This window comes from Mustela erminea, chromosome X, assembly GCF_009829155.1.
Source record: "Mustela erminea isolate mMusErm1 chromosome X, mMusErm1.Pri, whole genome shotgun sequence".
Classification (NCBI taxonomy): Eukaryota; Metazoa; Chordata; class Mammalia; order Carnivora; family Mustelidae; genus Mustela; species Mustela erminea.
Window position 1 is genome coordinate 123,830,234 of NC_045635.1, and position 15,486 is coordinate 123,845,719.

Sequence of the window (15,486 nt, forward strand, 5' to 3'; positions counted from 1 at the left end):
TATTTACCCTTTCTTTCCTTTCAGTCATAAAGCAATTCCTATTACTGTAACACCAGCTTATTTTAGATGCGATGTTTTTACCTCCCATATTTCACATTTTTTTTAAAATTGAATAAATTTATTGAAAGATGGAAGAACTAAATAAATGGAGAGAGATACTATGCTCTTGGGTGGGAAAACACAAGAATAGAGATTCTCCCAAAGTGACACCATCAAGCTCAATATAATTCTGATCAAAATTTCAACTCATATTTTTTACAGCATTTCACAGTCTGCTTTTAAGATTGACATAGAAGAGTAAGGGTCAAGAAGAACGAAACAGTTTTGAAGTATTATGGTTAGATTCCCCCTACTACATATCAAATTTATACCTTAAGGTATAAAACAATAGTAAATTAATTAGTGGATAATGACACAGGTGAACAAACTAATGGAACAGTCTACCTTTCACTCTTTGCCTAACTTCTCTTTGTACACAACTATGTGCTAGCCCACTCAGACTGTATATTTCACATTTTTGAGGAAAGAATTTGTATTTTCATCTCTGTACACTTAAGACTTAAAATAATTCTTCCTTTGGAACTCAGAAAATTATATTATGTATTATTATGTTTTCCAGTCACCTTTAGCAATGAATTTGTGACTTGTTAAAAGTTATTAATTTTCAGTAAATATAAAAAGGCTTTTCTGAAGTAAAGACAGTGTTTTCTAAAGCTTCATAGTTTTCAAATTGTGTAATTCAGAGAAAGGGTTCCGTCTAATATAAACCTAATTAGATTTCCACAGATTCTGACTTAATTACCTACCCTCCTATCTTATATATGGCTCTTCTTAAAAAAAAATTAGGGGCTTCTGGATGGCTCAGTTAGTTAAGCATCTGACTCTTGCTTTCACCTCAAGTCATGATCTTGGGGTCCTGAGATTGAGCACCGAGTAAGGCTCTGTATCAGTGGGAAATCTGCTTGAGATTCTTTCCCTCTTCTTCCCTCTCTGTCATCCCTTCTCCACGTACCCCCTCATGCTTGCTCTCAAATAAATAAATAAAATATTTCTTTAAAAAAATTAGCACTTAGTAGGACTTTACTAAAGAAAGCTCTTTGGGAAAAAAACCCAGAAGTGACTGCTTCAGCAGTTGAATCTTCCAGTGTTTTTGCAAAGTTTGTCTTTTAATATTTTATATCATTTTGCACATAAAAGAATAATTTGGTGTTTTTCAAAATTGTTCCATATCATTTTAAATTTAAAAACATAGGCAACTTACCAAACTCCTGTAGGCTGTCTCCATCGGGTGTCTGTGGTTTAGCAGACCCCACCAGGTCATGCTGATCAGCAGCCAACTACCCGTGGCAAGAATTGACCACCTCGTGGGATCTTAAATTTAAAGGGGGAAAAGTGAGTTGTGAATTCCCGATGTGCTGGCTGCCCCATTTTGCTTGGGAATTAAGAGGGCATTTAGGACCAGTTTCTGTGGTCCTTAGAATGTGGTTCAAATTTCTTTGCAAGTAGAAGTATGGTGATGATGTTACTAACACTTACTGATACTAACATTTAATTTAAGCATCAGAGGAAATTGCTGTTGGTACCTTGCATTTAGCACTCTTAGAGGTTGAAATTACTGAAAGACTTGTTTGGAAAATTGTAATGTTGATCTATTGTGTTGAGAGGAATATTCCAAATAGAACTACAAGGCTGCTATGCTGCATGCAGACTTTGTTGAAATGTTTCTGCATTGCTATTATGCCCCACTCAGCAAAACACTGACCGTTTGAAAAGCATTTGCTTCTTTAAACTGGAAAAACAGAAGGTCACACTTAACCAAGAGTTGATGGCAGTGTGGTCACTGTTTCCATCAAACCAGAAAGCATGTTAATTATGTATTTGCTTATTTGCAGCTGGCAGCCAGAGAGGCAGATTCCCTTTCATGATGTGAGATTCCCACCACCTGTAGGTTATAATAAAGATATAAATGAAAGTGATGAAGTTGAGGTAAGTTTCCCCTGCCCTCAAGTTACTAAGCACTGAAGGAGGGAGCATTTAATTTGTGCCTTTTGTACCTGTTGTCTTTAACACTGCTTAAACTACCTTGAAAATTATAGCCATGATGGACGTGTGCTTTTGATTGAGCCATCTTAATAATGATCTGATATACTACATAATGCTTAAATGGGGCTGCCTGAGCAGCACTGAGGGTGCATCTTTAAAAGTCACTGCTAATTTCCTTTGTCTGCTGGGAAATTCCTTTTGCCCTTTCCTTCAATCTTTCAATCTTTATTTGAATAATGTATTGTTAGCTTACAAGTTTGTCTTCATTTTAAGCAAAATGGATTAGGAGAATTAGTCTTACAAAGAAGAAGAAATCATGCCTTGTGATAGAGCAGCATTCTAGAATTTCTTTAGCAACAAATCCTTCTGGTGTATTATTAAAAACCCATCTATGTGTTTTAACACAAGCACATATAGGGAAAACCTCTTTTTACTGGGCATGCTGTGAACCACCTGACCCATGTGCCATTGATGTCTTTGACCAAAATGTGTTGTAGAGATAAAGCACAGTAACAAAAACGTTGTGTTCATAATTTCTCTAGCTACTGAAAATTGTTTTGGGACTTGAAGCACTTGGAGTCTGCTTTATGTCGTAGTTGGTCTGTGTGGTACCCTCTCCTGCCTCTCCCTTCACACCATTTGAAGTTGCTTCTCTTCTTTATCCACAATGTCTTGTTAATAGTTGCAAGGTCATGAATATTTGCGGTATGAAGGAAGCAGCTAAGCAGACATTTATATACAGATAGGGTAAAGCTCACTAGGTCCTTGAATTCTTACTTCCTGTTGTTGCTAGAGTACAGATGGTACAGTGAACCAGAAGAGTCCTCTGCCGTTGGTGAGGTCACATTCTTGTCAGGGTATCCAACATTATGGTAGATGGAATACAAAAGTGAGAGGATGTAAGGTGATCAGGGGCTGGAGTACTGTTCTAGAGAAGTACTCAGGGAAGGTCTCTGAATGTCCAGGCCTGTGTTCGTCTGTCTTCTAAAGTGGAGTAGAAAAAGTACTATGTAATTACCAGAAATGTACTCAGTACCTACTAGGTATAAGGGACTGGGCTTGGTGTTGTGGGGGATCCTATTAGGAAACAAAAACATTGTCTACATTTAAGGACCATTAGTTGTCCACTATCCCAGGAGACTCCAAGCTTCCTGAAGGCAAGGACATTTGGTCTGTATGTTAGAAACGCTCTAATAATGTTGGGATGGGCAATGCAGACGTTTTTTTTCCAACTGAGTCACATGACAGGTGGTAGCCAATGAGATGCTGTTGCTAGAGTGGTCTTACTATATTGCTTCACAGTGATACATAACGGAGGTTATTGCTCTAGGTAGAGAGTTGAAAGGCCTGGGTGGTGGCAAGAGGGGAAGGTAGGTTAAATTAAGTTGTATTAGTCACTGTATTGTATAACCATTAACTTAGGTTGTAAAAAGGGACACAAGACACTGGGTCTTCTGGTGTGTCTGTATCAGGAATGCTCATAATAGTGATGGATTAAGGGAACTTTTCCCCCAACTTAATCACATGACGTGGGGGACCAGGGAGGTCCTGTTGCTAGGACGACCTCACTGTATTACATAACAATTAACTGAGGTTATTTCCCTGGCTAGAGCAGAATTGAGAATAAGTGATAGGACAAGAGAGAAAGGTAGGTTAAGCTATGTTTAGTCACTATGTAACTTCAGTTGTAAAAGGGAGTCAAGAATTGGAGCCTTGAGTTACTCATCAGCCTTAGGCTCTGAGCTCTATCTCCTCTCCTCCCTGCTTTCTGTTTCTGAGTATTTCTGTCTGTCTCCCCATATATACTATGCCATCTCTTTTCCCATTATCCTTGATTTGCTGGTGTCTTCACAAAAGGTTCCGTGCTGCACGTTGTAAGTGGACTTTAACGTGGTCACCAGAGAGATCAGTTAGAAGAAATGATCCAGTGTGCGAGAGCAGGAAGGTTGTATCCAGAGGATTGCCAGCCTATAGTTGTCCATTTTAGTGGAGTGAGAAAGGGGACAGGAGACCAGGGAGTGACCAAGGATTTATTTAGGCACCAGGAGACATGAATGCCAGAGTGGTATCCTTAGTGGGTTCAAGTGGTCAGAGGCCCTTACCCATTTAGTGACCAGGCAGTAGGCCAGGTCAATAACTTCCAGTCAGTTATTTACCTACCAGAGTAAAACAAAAACAAGTTTATACAGTTTTAGATACATTTTCATAGTTGACAGAGTATCCAAGGCAAGTATGCCCAGGTTTATGAGCAATCTGCTTTTCTTGAGCATTCGTAATGCAGGGGACTGATTATTATTGATCTGAAACAAAGAAAATAGGAAGGTGCTTTGTTCAGGGCTCTCCCAGGTAATCAAGTAGTTTCTGATTATGTATCTGTAGGGTTGCAGTCTGCTTTAAGGCATACAGCATACGGGTTTGCAAGACACCTGGCTCATTTTAAGAATTTTCTTCAATGTCTGATAATCTATAGATTTCTGAATGATGCTAATTATGAAATAATCTATGTTGTAATTTTTGTGTAGGTTTATTCCAGAGCAAATGAAAAAGAGCCTTGCTGTTGGTGGTTAGCTAAAGTGAGGATGATAAAGGGTGAGGTAGGAAACTGCATATTTAAAAATTTTTGTACTGTTTGCCTTTTCTAAACCCAGGTATTAACATTTCAGTGTGGATTTCTATTTTAAATTAATATCTGACTTGAGTCATTTTATTAAAATGTTTTCTCTACGTGTTCAGTATGTTTTGTGTATTTTAGTTAATTGATCAAATAGAGTTTTTTCTTCCTTCTAGAGAACTTAAAAATAACTGTATAGGTATAGCTTATTGTTCTTAATTTAAAAACTATGACCAGGAATGACTTTTATCTGTTTCTATCAGTTTTATGTGATAGAATATGCAGCATGTGATGCTACATACAATGAAATTGTCACAATTGAACGTCTGAGATCAGTTAATCCCAACAAGCCTGCCACGAAAGATACTTTCCATAAAATCAAACTGGACGTGCCAGAAGACTTAAGACAAATGTAAGTTCATATGCCAGAAATGCTGAGAACTTACAGGTGATAGGCAGTTAATTTAAAAGAATATAAATTTTAAAATAATATCAGTTTTTAAATTCAACGAATTTTGGCAAAAATGGTTTGCAAAAGTAGTGCAGAAATAAACTTTGTTCATAGAATTTTGAAATTTTGAAAAATGACTAGTGTAGATCTTAATATCCCCAGATAAATATGTAATGAGTAGAGTAAAGAAGCTTCCAAAGGTTGTCTCAGTCTTATAATCCCTGGGCTGGAGTTATGCTTAAAGACTTTTTTAGGTGAGAAATTGCTTTTTAAAGGTTTCCTCAGGGGGGGTGTAATGAGTTTGCTTTGGATGTGTCACACTTTAGATAAACATTAACTTGAAATTCAAAGTGCATAGAAATCCTGCTTTTTCAAGTGATTACATATATGTGTAAATTTTTGTGCTTTCTGATTCATATACATTTCCTTCTTTCCCTTAAATTGGTCTGCAGTTTTTCTGTGAAAAGGAGCAGCAGAATAAAACTGGGTAACATGTAGCTATCCCCAAAAGTTTTCAACAGTTAAGAAAATTACTAATCTTATGTACCTGAAATAAGGAAGATTCAGAGGAGAGTGACTGTCCTAAATAATGCCACCTTTGGTAGTCTATGACCACTAGCGATCCCTTAAAAGCATAACTAGTTTTTTCGTTTCTCTGTAATCTCAGGTGTTTGATTTGGCTGAGTATGACAGAGGTGGACAGCAAAGGAACCTTTCTCTGTAATCAAATACTTGAGTGGGCTAAAAGTATTTCAGGGATGTCCAGCAAAGGAACTAAACTTTTAAACAGAAACAGCCTTTTTTGTGTATCATGTTTAGTATGAATTCATACTTCTACTAAGTATAAGTCTCTGCATAGACTTAATGCCAGTAGTTCGCAATCATTCATCTTAATTTCACAGTGGATATTCTTTTTATTTCTAGGTGTGCCAAAGAATCGGCACATAAGGACTTTAAAAAGGCAGTTGGCGCCTTTTCTGTAACTTACGATCCAGAGAATTATCAGCTTGTCATTTTGGTGAGTGATTTTGACTTGTCTCTTTTGATGTACTTCATTTGGAGTATTTAGTTTGATAATAATAGTGTTAATTTAAATATCCTTAGTCTATCAATGAAGTCACCTCGAAACGAGCACACATGTTAATTGACATGCACTTTCGGAGTCTGCGCACTAAGCTGTCTCTGATACTGAGAAATGAAGAAGCCAGTAAGCAGCTAGAGGTATGTGGCTTTCCCTAGTGCTGCTTGTAAGGCTATCTAGAAATGGTAACTGTGGAGTTTCAAAACTTGAATATGGGCAGGTTGTCCTTTATTTACTGTGTCTTAGCAATTCCCTATATTTTCTATTTTGAAAAATTAAATTATATAGCGCCTAATCATACTAAAGTTTTTCGTGGCTAAGGTTTCAGAATTAAGCAGCAGTTGATTATATTAAGGAACTTCTGGTCAACTCACTTTTTCTGGAAGTCCATCAAAGCTGTTAATAAAATGAGGCAATGCTTCTTCCATATAACATGTTGTCATTTAAGTACTAGAGAGTATTTAAGTATCTAATCATATTCCTTTCATTATGTATGTTTATCTCTGTTTAAAAGGGTATAGAACTTCTTCATTCTAATTGGTTGTCACTCTTTAAAACTCCTGTCTTCAGATTCCTGCCAGAGGCTATTTCCCTAACTTACTATTTCGTCTCTTCAGGTGCATTTTATCTACTTTTATTAATCTTCCAGTAATTTCCATCACCATACATTTATTTTCATTGTTAACTGTCTAGTACTTCCATCCATAACCATAGAAACTAAATGGATTTTAATGTCCCAACTCAAAGGTATTACTGTCAGATTCCAGAGTTCTTCATCATTATTCATTTCATAGAGGGAAAACACCATGCAGTTGAAATAATAAAGAAAAAAAAAGTTCCAAATTGCATATTAAGAGAGAAGGTAGTCAAGGCTATAGTCTCATAAAACCCTATGAAACTTGCCACCTTCCCACTTGATGTGTGATTGCTGAACTCTCAGCAAGAGAGAAGACACTCACATCTTGTTTTGTTACTGTTTTCCTTATGGCCATGGAGGTCTGTTTAAATGGTTTTTACTCTCATTCTTTCTTGATGTCCCTATGTTCACACATTTGTGGTTTCTTTAGCAATTCTTTCATAACTTTCAGGCCTAAACAGCCTCCTTACTGTCATTGTGAGTATTATGGAAAATATACTCATGCCTCTTCTTAAACATCTAATTCTTCTTAAATGATCTGTTATGGTACCTTTGGTTTACCATTTATCAGTGAATTATCAGTGAAAAGAATAAACCAGGTGAATGAACCAGGATTCAAAAAACAAGACTTCTTGAAAAATCCTAGGAATATTTCATACATTTTGTTACTCTTATCTACAAAATGGTTATTAGACTTTTTAAAATTGTTTACAGTAGTTAACACTCATACATTCCAGTTAGTCGGTATGTTGAAGACTGAGAAACTAGTGTGCATGCCTATCTTTCCTCACTACTAATATTAAAGAGATCCACATATTCAGATAAGAAATTTCCATTTTCAACATGAGCCACTAATATGTTTGGTTTTCATTTATGGCATGCTAGAATAAAACATTAAATTTTGATAATGCTGTTTAAAGAGAGAGCAATTATCCACAAGTTTGGGGTGTTGACTGTAACATATTTGTCATTACTGAATATTTGAAAGAATTCATCATACTTGTGGATCCAGATCACAAGGTCTTACAGACTCTCATATTAGGTTCCAGGTGCATATGCAAGATAAGTTGTAAATCTTTGGCATTTTATAATCATTTGATTTCATGACTGCACCAACAGTTTTTATGATTCCATTCCTCAGGTTGGGGAGGTGGGGGAAGGAAAGTATTTTAATATCTCCACTTCATGAGAGGGATGGATATCTAGACCACAATATCTAATGATAAGTTAAATAAATGGAGCAGTTTCCAGAAGAAAACTGAAAAAAAGTATATGTACTGATATCCTTTAATAAAAATGAAGTGAATTCAATTTTCTATAAAGATGGTATTTAAAAAAAATTTTTTTTTTTACTTAAATAACATTGAGTCTGTCAGATCCGGTGGGCTGGTTTTTATTTGGGAACCTTTTATCTGCTTAATACTACGTTATTGATGTTATTGGTTACCTACGGCAGCCTTGAAAATAGGTTTTTAAAAGTTACCTTAGAAAGTTGACAAGAAGCCCTTTCCTATTAACAAATATATCAGATGGTATAGACCTTCAGTAACCTAAAAAGTGCTTATGCTGTGGGAGGTGTTTTCTAAAATCTTTTAGTTTACAATTGAAACTAATTTATAGGCCCCTGATACATAGGGTCAAGATTATTTATATGGCTGACCTAAATATAGCTGCCTTGATAGTTGATAAAGCATATTAATCAGACGTGCATTTTTCTTCAGAGTTCAAGGCAGCTTGCCTCAAGGTTTCATGAACAATTTATCGTACGAGAAGATCTGATGGGTCTAGCTATTGGTACTCATGGTGCTAATATTCAGCAAGCTAGAAAAGTACCTGGGGTCACTGCTATCGATCTAGATGAAGACACCTGCACATTTCATATTTATGGAGAGGTAAATATTTTACTATGTAGTTTTTTTCTAAAATAACAAAGAGTATTTCATAAGGCTCATCTTTTATCTTAAATCTTTTCCTCTTTGTTGTTAGGATCAGGATGCAGTGAAAAAGGCTAGAAGCTTTCTTGAATTTGCTGAAGATGTCATACAAGTTCCAAGGAACTTGGTCGGTGAGTCAGAAATTACTGTTGACATACACTACAAACACACCAATTAGGGAAATAGTTCAGTTATTCTGCTAGAATTCCATGTTCACTCACTTGGAGAGTCATTTAATTGAAGCTTAATCTTTGAAATATGGTCTGTTGTTACAGTATACAGAAAATATTTGATAAATATGATACTCAAAAATTAGAAGGTATACAAAAGACACTGCTTTGCTAGTTCAAACCTGTTAGAGCCTAGAAGAATAAATTTTGTACAGCCTCTTCAGTGTGTAGTTTCTGTGTCTTAAAATTAAACATTTTTTCAAGGGACACCTGAGTGGCTTAGTGAGTTAGGCATCCAACTCTTGATTTCGACTCAGGTCATGAACTAAGCGTCGTGAGATCGAGGTCCCATGTGAGGCTCTGTGCTCAGCGAGGAGTCTGCTTGTCTCTTCCTCTTTCTGTCTCCCCCGCTCACGCTCCTGTGTGCTCTCTCTGTGTCAAATAAATAAATCTTCAGGGACGCCTGAGTGGTTCACTCTGTTAAGCATCCAAACTCTTGGTCTCAGCTCATTTATTTGGTGACCTTGGAGTTGTGGGATTGAGCCCTACATTGGGCTCTGTGCGCTGTACAGAATCTGCTTGGGAATCTCTCCCTCTGCCCTTACCCCCTGTGTATTCTCTCTCTCTCAAATAAATAAATCTTTAAAAAAAATATCTTAAACCATTTTTTTTCAAGATGAATGACATTTGAGGGCTTTATAATATGGAGGATATTTGTATTTATTTGATCTCTCTGATGGGACTATAAAATGATAGCATTCTGAATTATCTCTGAATTGAGAATCTGAATGTAGGTTACTTAAATCTAATGAGTTGCAAAGCTAAAAGTAACTCTGAATGCCTCTGAGGAATTTTGCAACACCAGTGGTAGTTCTTCATTTTGACTTAGAATACTTCTGTTTCATTACTATCATCATCACAGGTACCAGCAAATACCAGAAACTCTCTACCAATATTCTCAAATGCTGAAGATCTTTTTAGCAGAACATACCAAGCCAGTTGCAGGTTTTTGGTTGTGTTTTTTTTTTTTTAAATCAAGAATACTATCTATGTCTTTATACATAAAATTGGGACATAGTGCCTATACATTTTTAATTTACTGAACTTGAAACCACAACTGATTATAAAAAGTAATGCATGTCCTTTGGAAAGTTTAAAGAACAAGAAAATAAGAACTTCTATGCATTTTGTTCCCATAGTTTCAGTCCTGCTTAGCCTGCTTTAATTTTTTGTCAGCATAGAATTAATAAACATCTTCCTGTGCCATTAAAAACACTTGGAATAATATTTTTCTCTTGAATAAAATTAGTTCAAGGGTAAATACCAGTGAAATTAATGCAGAATTATTCATTCAGCTGTGTTGTACAGACAGCTAAAGAATGTGATGTTATTGAGGTAACTTGGACACAGTTGTGTGTGTGTGTAGCACTGTCCTTTTTACCTCAGGATAAGTGGGGTTTTGAATGATGCTTATTTTCCTTTTAGTTACAGTTTGCCAAGCAATTGTATACATTTTATAGTTAGAAAAGTTGTTTTAAATTTAAAAATTCTTATATAGCCAGTAGACAGTTTTTTCAGTAATTATCAAACAGAAACTTTGTGTTCGATTCATTCACTACAGTTCATTTGGGACGTGGCATTATGCCTCTAGGGGAAAGTTCTTAGGTGTTGGAGTTGGAGTTGAATGTAGATTTCGGTCCCTACCTCACTTTTTGGTAATTTGACCTTGTAACTGACTCCACCCCCTTGAATTTTATTTTCCTTACCTCCAAAAAATGTGAATAATAGTGTCCACCTCACAGAGTTGCCATGATAACTAAACAGGAAGATGTTGATAGAAAAGGTTTAGAGAAGCTTTGAACATAGTATGGGACTCTGTAAATGTTACTTCTCTTATCTCCTCCTCATTTAGATCAATTCCATCCAGTTCAGTAGAGCAAAATTGTAGTAAGCTGTCAGTTGGGATTGAGAAATAACCATGTGGTATATAGAATTGCATTATCTGTTATTAAAAATAGATTCTACCTCTGGTCATACCTGAAGAGAAGAGGGTTCCAACAGTAACCTTTCACCAGAAGGCCTGCTGAAGTACAATCAGCCTCGGTTTTCTTTTGTTTCTGGTGAATAAAATAAAGCAAGTCTCTTTTAGAGATTGGAATGTTGAGAGTTTTCAGAAAGCATTTTTGTGTAAGAGAGTTGGCAGGGCACATCTTTAGGGAGATGTCTAATTAGTATTGCATAAGTTTTCTTTGAGTCCCACGGTATGATTTATGATCTCTTTATTTTTCACAAACTCTGTCTAGCACGTACATGGATTTGTCATTCTTTTCTAAAAATTTGCTTGTTTTTCATCCACTTTGACAGTGAATTGGTTTAATTATTCAGTTAATTATAGTTAACACAATACTTAGGATGGTTAAGCTATTAACAGCAACTGTGCCAAGCTCAATTTTCTTTTTCCTGACTCATTGACACCTTTTTAAAAATCATATTAATTCATGAAAATATAATAAGTGTTACAGATTAAAAACAAACTGGGTGGGACAACACCGTGTAAAAACCTCTCTTCATTTGAAGACAGGAGTAGCAGAAATAATTGACAAAAGGACCTGCCTATATCAGGAGTCCTGATTTAATGTCAGTTTTGTTCCCTGACCAATGAGCAGTCAGAAAAGGTTATAAGGGCGAATGAGGCTTTCTGATGTGGCTGGAGTGCTGGGGTAATGCTGATGAGAAGAACCACAAGTTCCTATTGTGACGCTTTCCCTGGTTTCTTCTGTAGCATTGACTCAAAGCAAATTTTGGCTTCCAGATTTTTCCCCGTCCCTGCCTTAGAGGAGATACTGGGACAAGCACATGATGGTCTTGGCCAGTATAAGGGTGCTTTTTAGGTACCTTAGGAAAGCACTCAGATGCCGATGTAATTCACATGTAGACTTCTGGAACCAATAGTTCTTTTATTTGCAGGGTCTTGCTTTACACTAATGGATTATGATGGCTGTGAAAGCAGTCATTTCCCAGTTAAAGGGTATGACTGAGTTTTCTAAAATGAGGGAAAGAATGCCTATTTATTACCAGTATTCAAAGTCTTTGGAGTTTTAACAGATGGTATTGAATAATAATTAATCTTGAACTGGTTTTTAAGTTTTTTCATTATAGTTTTGAGTTATCTTAATAAAGTGTGATTTCTTAATCTTTTATTCTGTGGCTAATAAAAGATTAAGAAGTCACAGTTCACCTTTTAATATACTGATACAATCTATGAGTGATACACAGGAGTAATATTATGTTAACACATTGGCCTGGAAAATGTGTACTTCTTTTAGATGTATGTACAGCTGCCTAAGTCCCTTTTAAACTTGGAGTATCTTTTATAAATGTGACATATAAAATTCTAAAAATATTTATCATGGGTAAAGAAGCAGATTTAAATCAGGTACAGACAGAACTAAAATTGCCAAATGAATAAGCAAATGTATTTTCTATTATCTGTCCTTTCCCTTATTTCTTTTCATAGAACTTTGCAGAAAGAGTGATATATACCAGTGTACCAGCAAGTTTCAAGTAGACCCTTTTAGGCAAAATAAGAGCCTATCTTCAGACTTCCTTAAAAATTCAAAATTATCCCATCAATTCATGAGATTTAAATACCTCTGATACTTGACCAAAGTAGTTTAAACAGTGACAGACAACCTAATAAACAGAAAGCCTGTTTAACTCTGTCTTTTTGAAAAGAGTTTCTGTTTTGGTTTTGAAATCTTACGTTTTATGTGATAGTTTACAGTGGGGTACGCTTACTGGTTTGAGATAAATGTTTTTAAAACCAAACATGAATTACTCATTTCTTAGGCAAAGTAATAGGAAAAAATGGAAAACTGATTCAGGAAATTGTGGACAAGTCAGGAGTTGTGAGGGTGAGAATTGAAGCCGAAAATGAGAAAAGTGTTCCACAAGAAGAGGTATGTGATAGTTTCTGGTTTGTCTGATAAAAATTTCTTACTGTTTTTTTTCAACATGTTAATTTAGAGGCCTCTGTAGTATGGTATGCACATGCTAGGAATATAAAAATTCTGATAGTCATGCTAGTCATTGTTGTAGCCGGATAGTGACTTGGGACTAGTCACTTGAATGCCTTCAAATCTTTCTCGGGCTTTAAAATGGATGGCCATAAATTCTAAAAAGAGTATAAGGCACTTTTCAAATATAACTTTGATGTTGCTGACAGAGACCAAGTTGGGACACTAATCAGGTCTTCTGGCTTTTATCCTTTGTCTTTTTTAGTTTGTGTGTATATGTGTTTATTTTCTGTTCTTTACATTTTTATCTGGGCATAATAATCTCTTCCCAGTCATTAAATTTTATAACCCTCACTTTCATCTTCATGAATATATGGTTTTTGGTAGCAACCTTTAAAGAATTTATGTGGGTTGGGGGAGGTAAGGGTGTGCTCTTCTGTACAACGATATTATTTAAAATAAAATCCCCCCAAATTCATATTATTCAGTGCAAAAAAATCCATATGAAGCCTGTGGGTTTTCAGTGGCACCTGACTCTTCAGCTGGTCATTGCTACTGGGAAGCGGTACCTTGCCTACCAGATAAAGGTCAAATTTTGCCATATTTTCACATATTATCTAGTCTTTCCTTTTGTGAAAGGTTCTTTTAGCTGATGTTTGATGTTTTGGGGGGTTTACTTCATAATATTTGCATTCTCTAATTATTTCTGCCAAAAATGTTTACAATAATTTGTATTCTTAAAATATGATCATTGATATAAAAATGGGGCTAAATACAGTCTTGTAAATTGGTTCTCTTTTCCCTTTTGTGTTTTGTTTTTTACCAAGGAAATCATGCCACCAAATTCCCTACCTTCCAGTAACTCAAGGGTTGGACCTACTCCCCCAGAAGAAAAAAAACATATCGATATAAAGGAAAACAGTACTCATTTTTCTCAACCTAACAGTACAAAAGTCCAGAGGGTAAGAAATATTTATCACTTTGAATTATATTAAAAGGAATTTCTTTGACCCAGATGTCACAGTTGGTGTTTTGGGTGTTTTCTCTGGTTAGGCTTATAGACTACTCATGTGTTTTGTTTTGTTTTGTTTTGTTTTTTAAATCTGATTGCCATCTTATGAGAGGTTACAAACCAAAGTGATACCTACTTCTCAGTTTATTCACAGTGACAAATGTGATGGTATAAACATAAAATATGGGGTTACAATTAATGATCACATTTTTTTTCTTTTGAGGGTGGTCTTTCATTTTTTCATGCTGTTTCTTGAAATTTTGCAGGTTGTGGTAGCTCAAAATGTACCTTCTGTTAGATACATTTAGTTACTACTTAGAATCATGTTTTAGAAACTGGTTTTCAATATTTGAACTAACCTAACTATTTAGAAATGGGTTTAGAAGTCCTACAGTGAAAGTCCTGCGTTCAGGCTTCTGTGTATCATTTGTTATAGTTAATGACATCACTTGCATTCCTTATACTGCTTTAGGTGTTAGTGGTTTCATCAATTGTAGCAGGGGAATCCCAGAAACCTGAACTCAAGGCTTGGCAGGTAGGAAAACATTCCTTGAAAAATACATTTTAATTTTATATTTTAATGTTTATTCCCCTTGTTAAGAAAGACTACAAATGATCAGCAGGGTTGGGGGATGGTGGAGGAGTGTTTTGGGGTATGTTTATCCATTGCCCTGGGGAGAAAGCTCAAGTTCCTTCCTGTTGCTTATCAGGCCTTTCTTTGATGCTCACCTGTCCAGTGTCACCTCTTCTCATTCCCCTCCTTTGCCTTCCAGAGTGGCTTGAGCCATACTGAAGTACTTAGGGGTCTCTGAACACTATTGCCTCTGTATGCATATGTATCCTTCACCAGAGTGCTCTTTACCCTCCAACTTCCCAATTTGCTTTGACCTTACTCCTTGTGCAGCTTTCCTTGTGTACTTGCCACAGGTCTCCTCCCCCTGAGTGGCCCAAGGGCCTTTCCCCCTTCTGTGTTCCAGTGTGCTCATCCCTCTCAGTAGCACTTCCTACATAGACATTCACTTGTTAATCTGTTCGGCCACAACATGAGTTCTTTGAGGGTGCAGGGCCCCCTACCTGACCCGTGAGAACTATTTATGGGAAAAATGTCATGGCTCACCAGAGACTAAAAGCAAGAACTGCCATTTTATAAAGAGAAATAGAACCACAAGTGGCTGGGATATTCCTCTCTGCCTTTCTCCTTGCCTCCGTATTGAAGGCCGCTGTTGTGCTCTTGGCCCTTCTTCATTGGACGATTCTAGTCCCCTAGTGATGTGCTCAAATTAGAGTGGCACTTGGGTACGACAACAGTTTGGATGTGGGGAAGAAGAAAATGTTTTAAAACTATTTGCTCCAAAGTGATCAGACTAAACCTGTGACACAGGATTTTAAAGTTTATTTTGGACATACATGATCTAGAGGGAAGAGTGTAACATTTCATCATACGACATTTTGGGAAATGATAAGGTTTAACTGCTTTGTAACAACATCAGTTGGGGAGAAAACAGTCAAAAATGTTTTTGAGAAAAGGAGA

At 36.3% G+C, this 15,486-nt stretch overlaps 1 protein-coding gene across 15 annotated transcripts in view; it reads left to right on the plus strand.

The window, feature by feature from the left end:
* Positions 1-15,486, plus strand: part of FMR1 (FMRP translational regulator 1) — a 38,737-nt gene that overhangs the window by 11,978 nt on the left and 11,273 nt on the right. For 10 of the 15 annotated variants that reach the window (XM_032329909.1, XM_032329911.1, XM_032329910.1 and 7 more), the window contains exons 3-12: positions 1,893-1,986; positions 4,566-4,637; positions 4,918-5,066; positions 6,030-6,123; positions 6,210-6,326; positions 8,545-8,715; positions 8,810-8,888; positions 12,777-12,886; positions 13,771-13,905; positions 14,428-14,490. In XM_032329909.1, coding sequence (XP_032185800.1) covers positions 1,893-1,986; positions 4,566-4,637; positions 4,918-5,066; positions 6,030-6,123; positions 6,210-6,326; positions 8,545-8,715; positions 8,810-8,888; positions 12,777-12,886; positions 13,771-13,905; positions 14,428-14,490 — 1,084 coding nt within the window. The remainder of the gene's footprint in view (positions 1-1,892; positions 1,987-4,565; positions 4,638-4,917; positions 5,067-6,029; positions 6,124-6,209; positions 6,327-8,544; positions 8,716-8,809; positions 8,889-12,776; positions 12,887-13,770; positions 13,906-14,427; positions 14,491-15,486) is intronic. The other 5 variants (XM_032329924.1, XM_032329912.1, XM_032329919.1 and 2 more) reach the window with 1 other exon arrangement.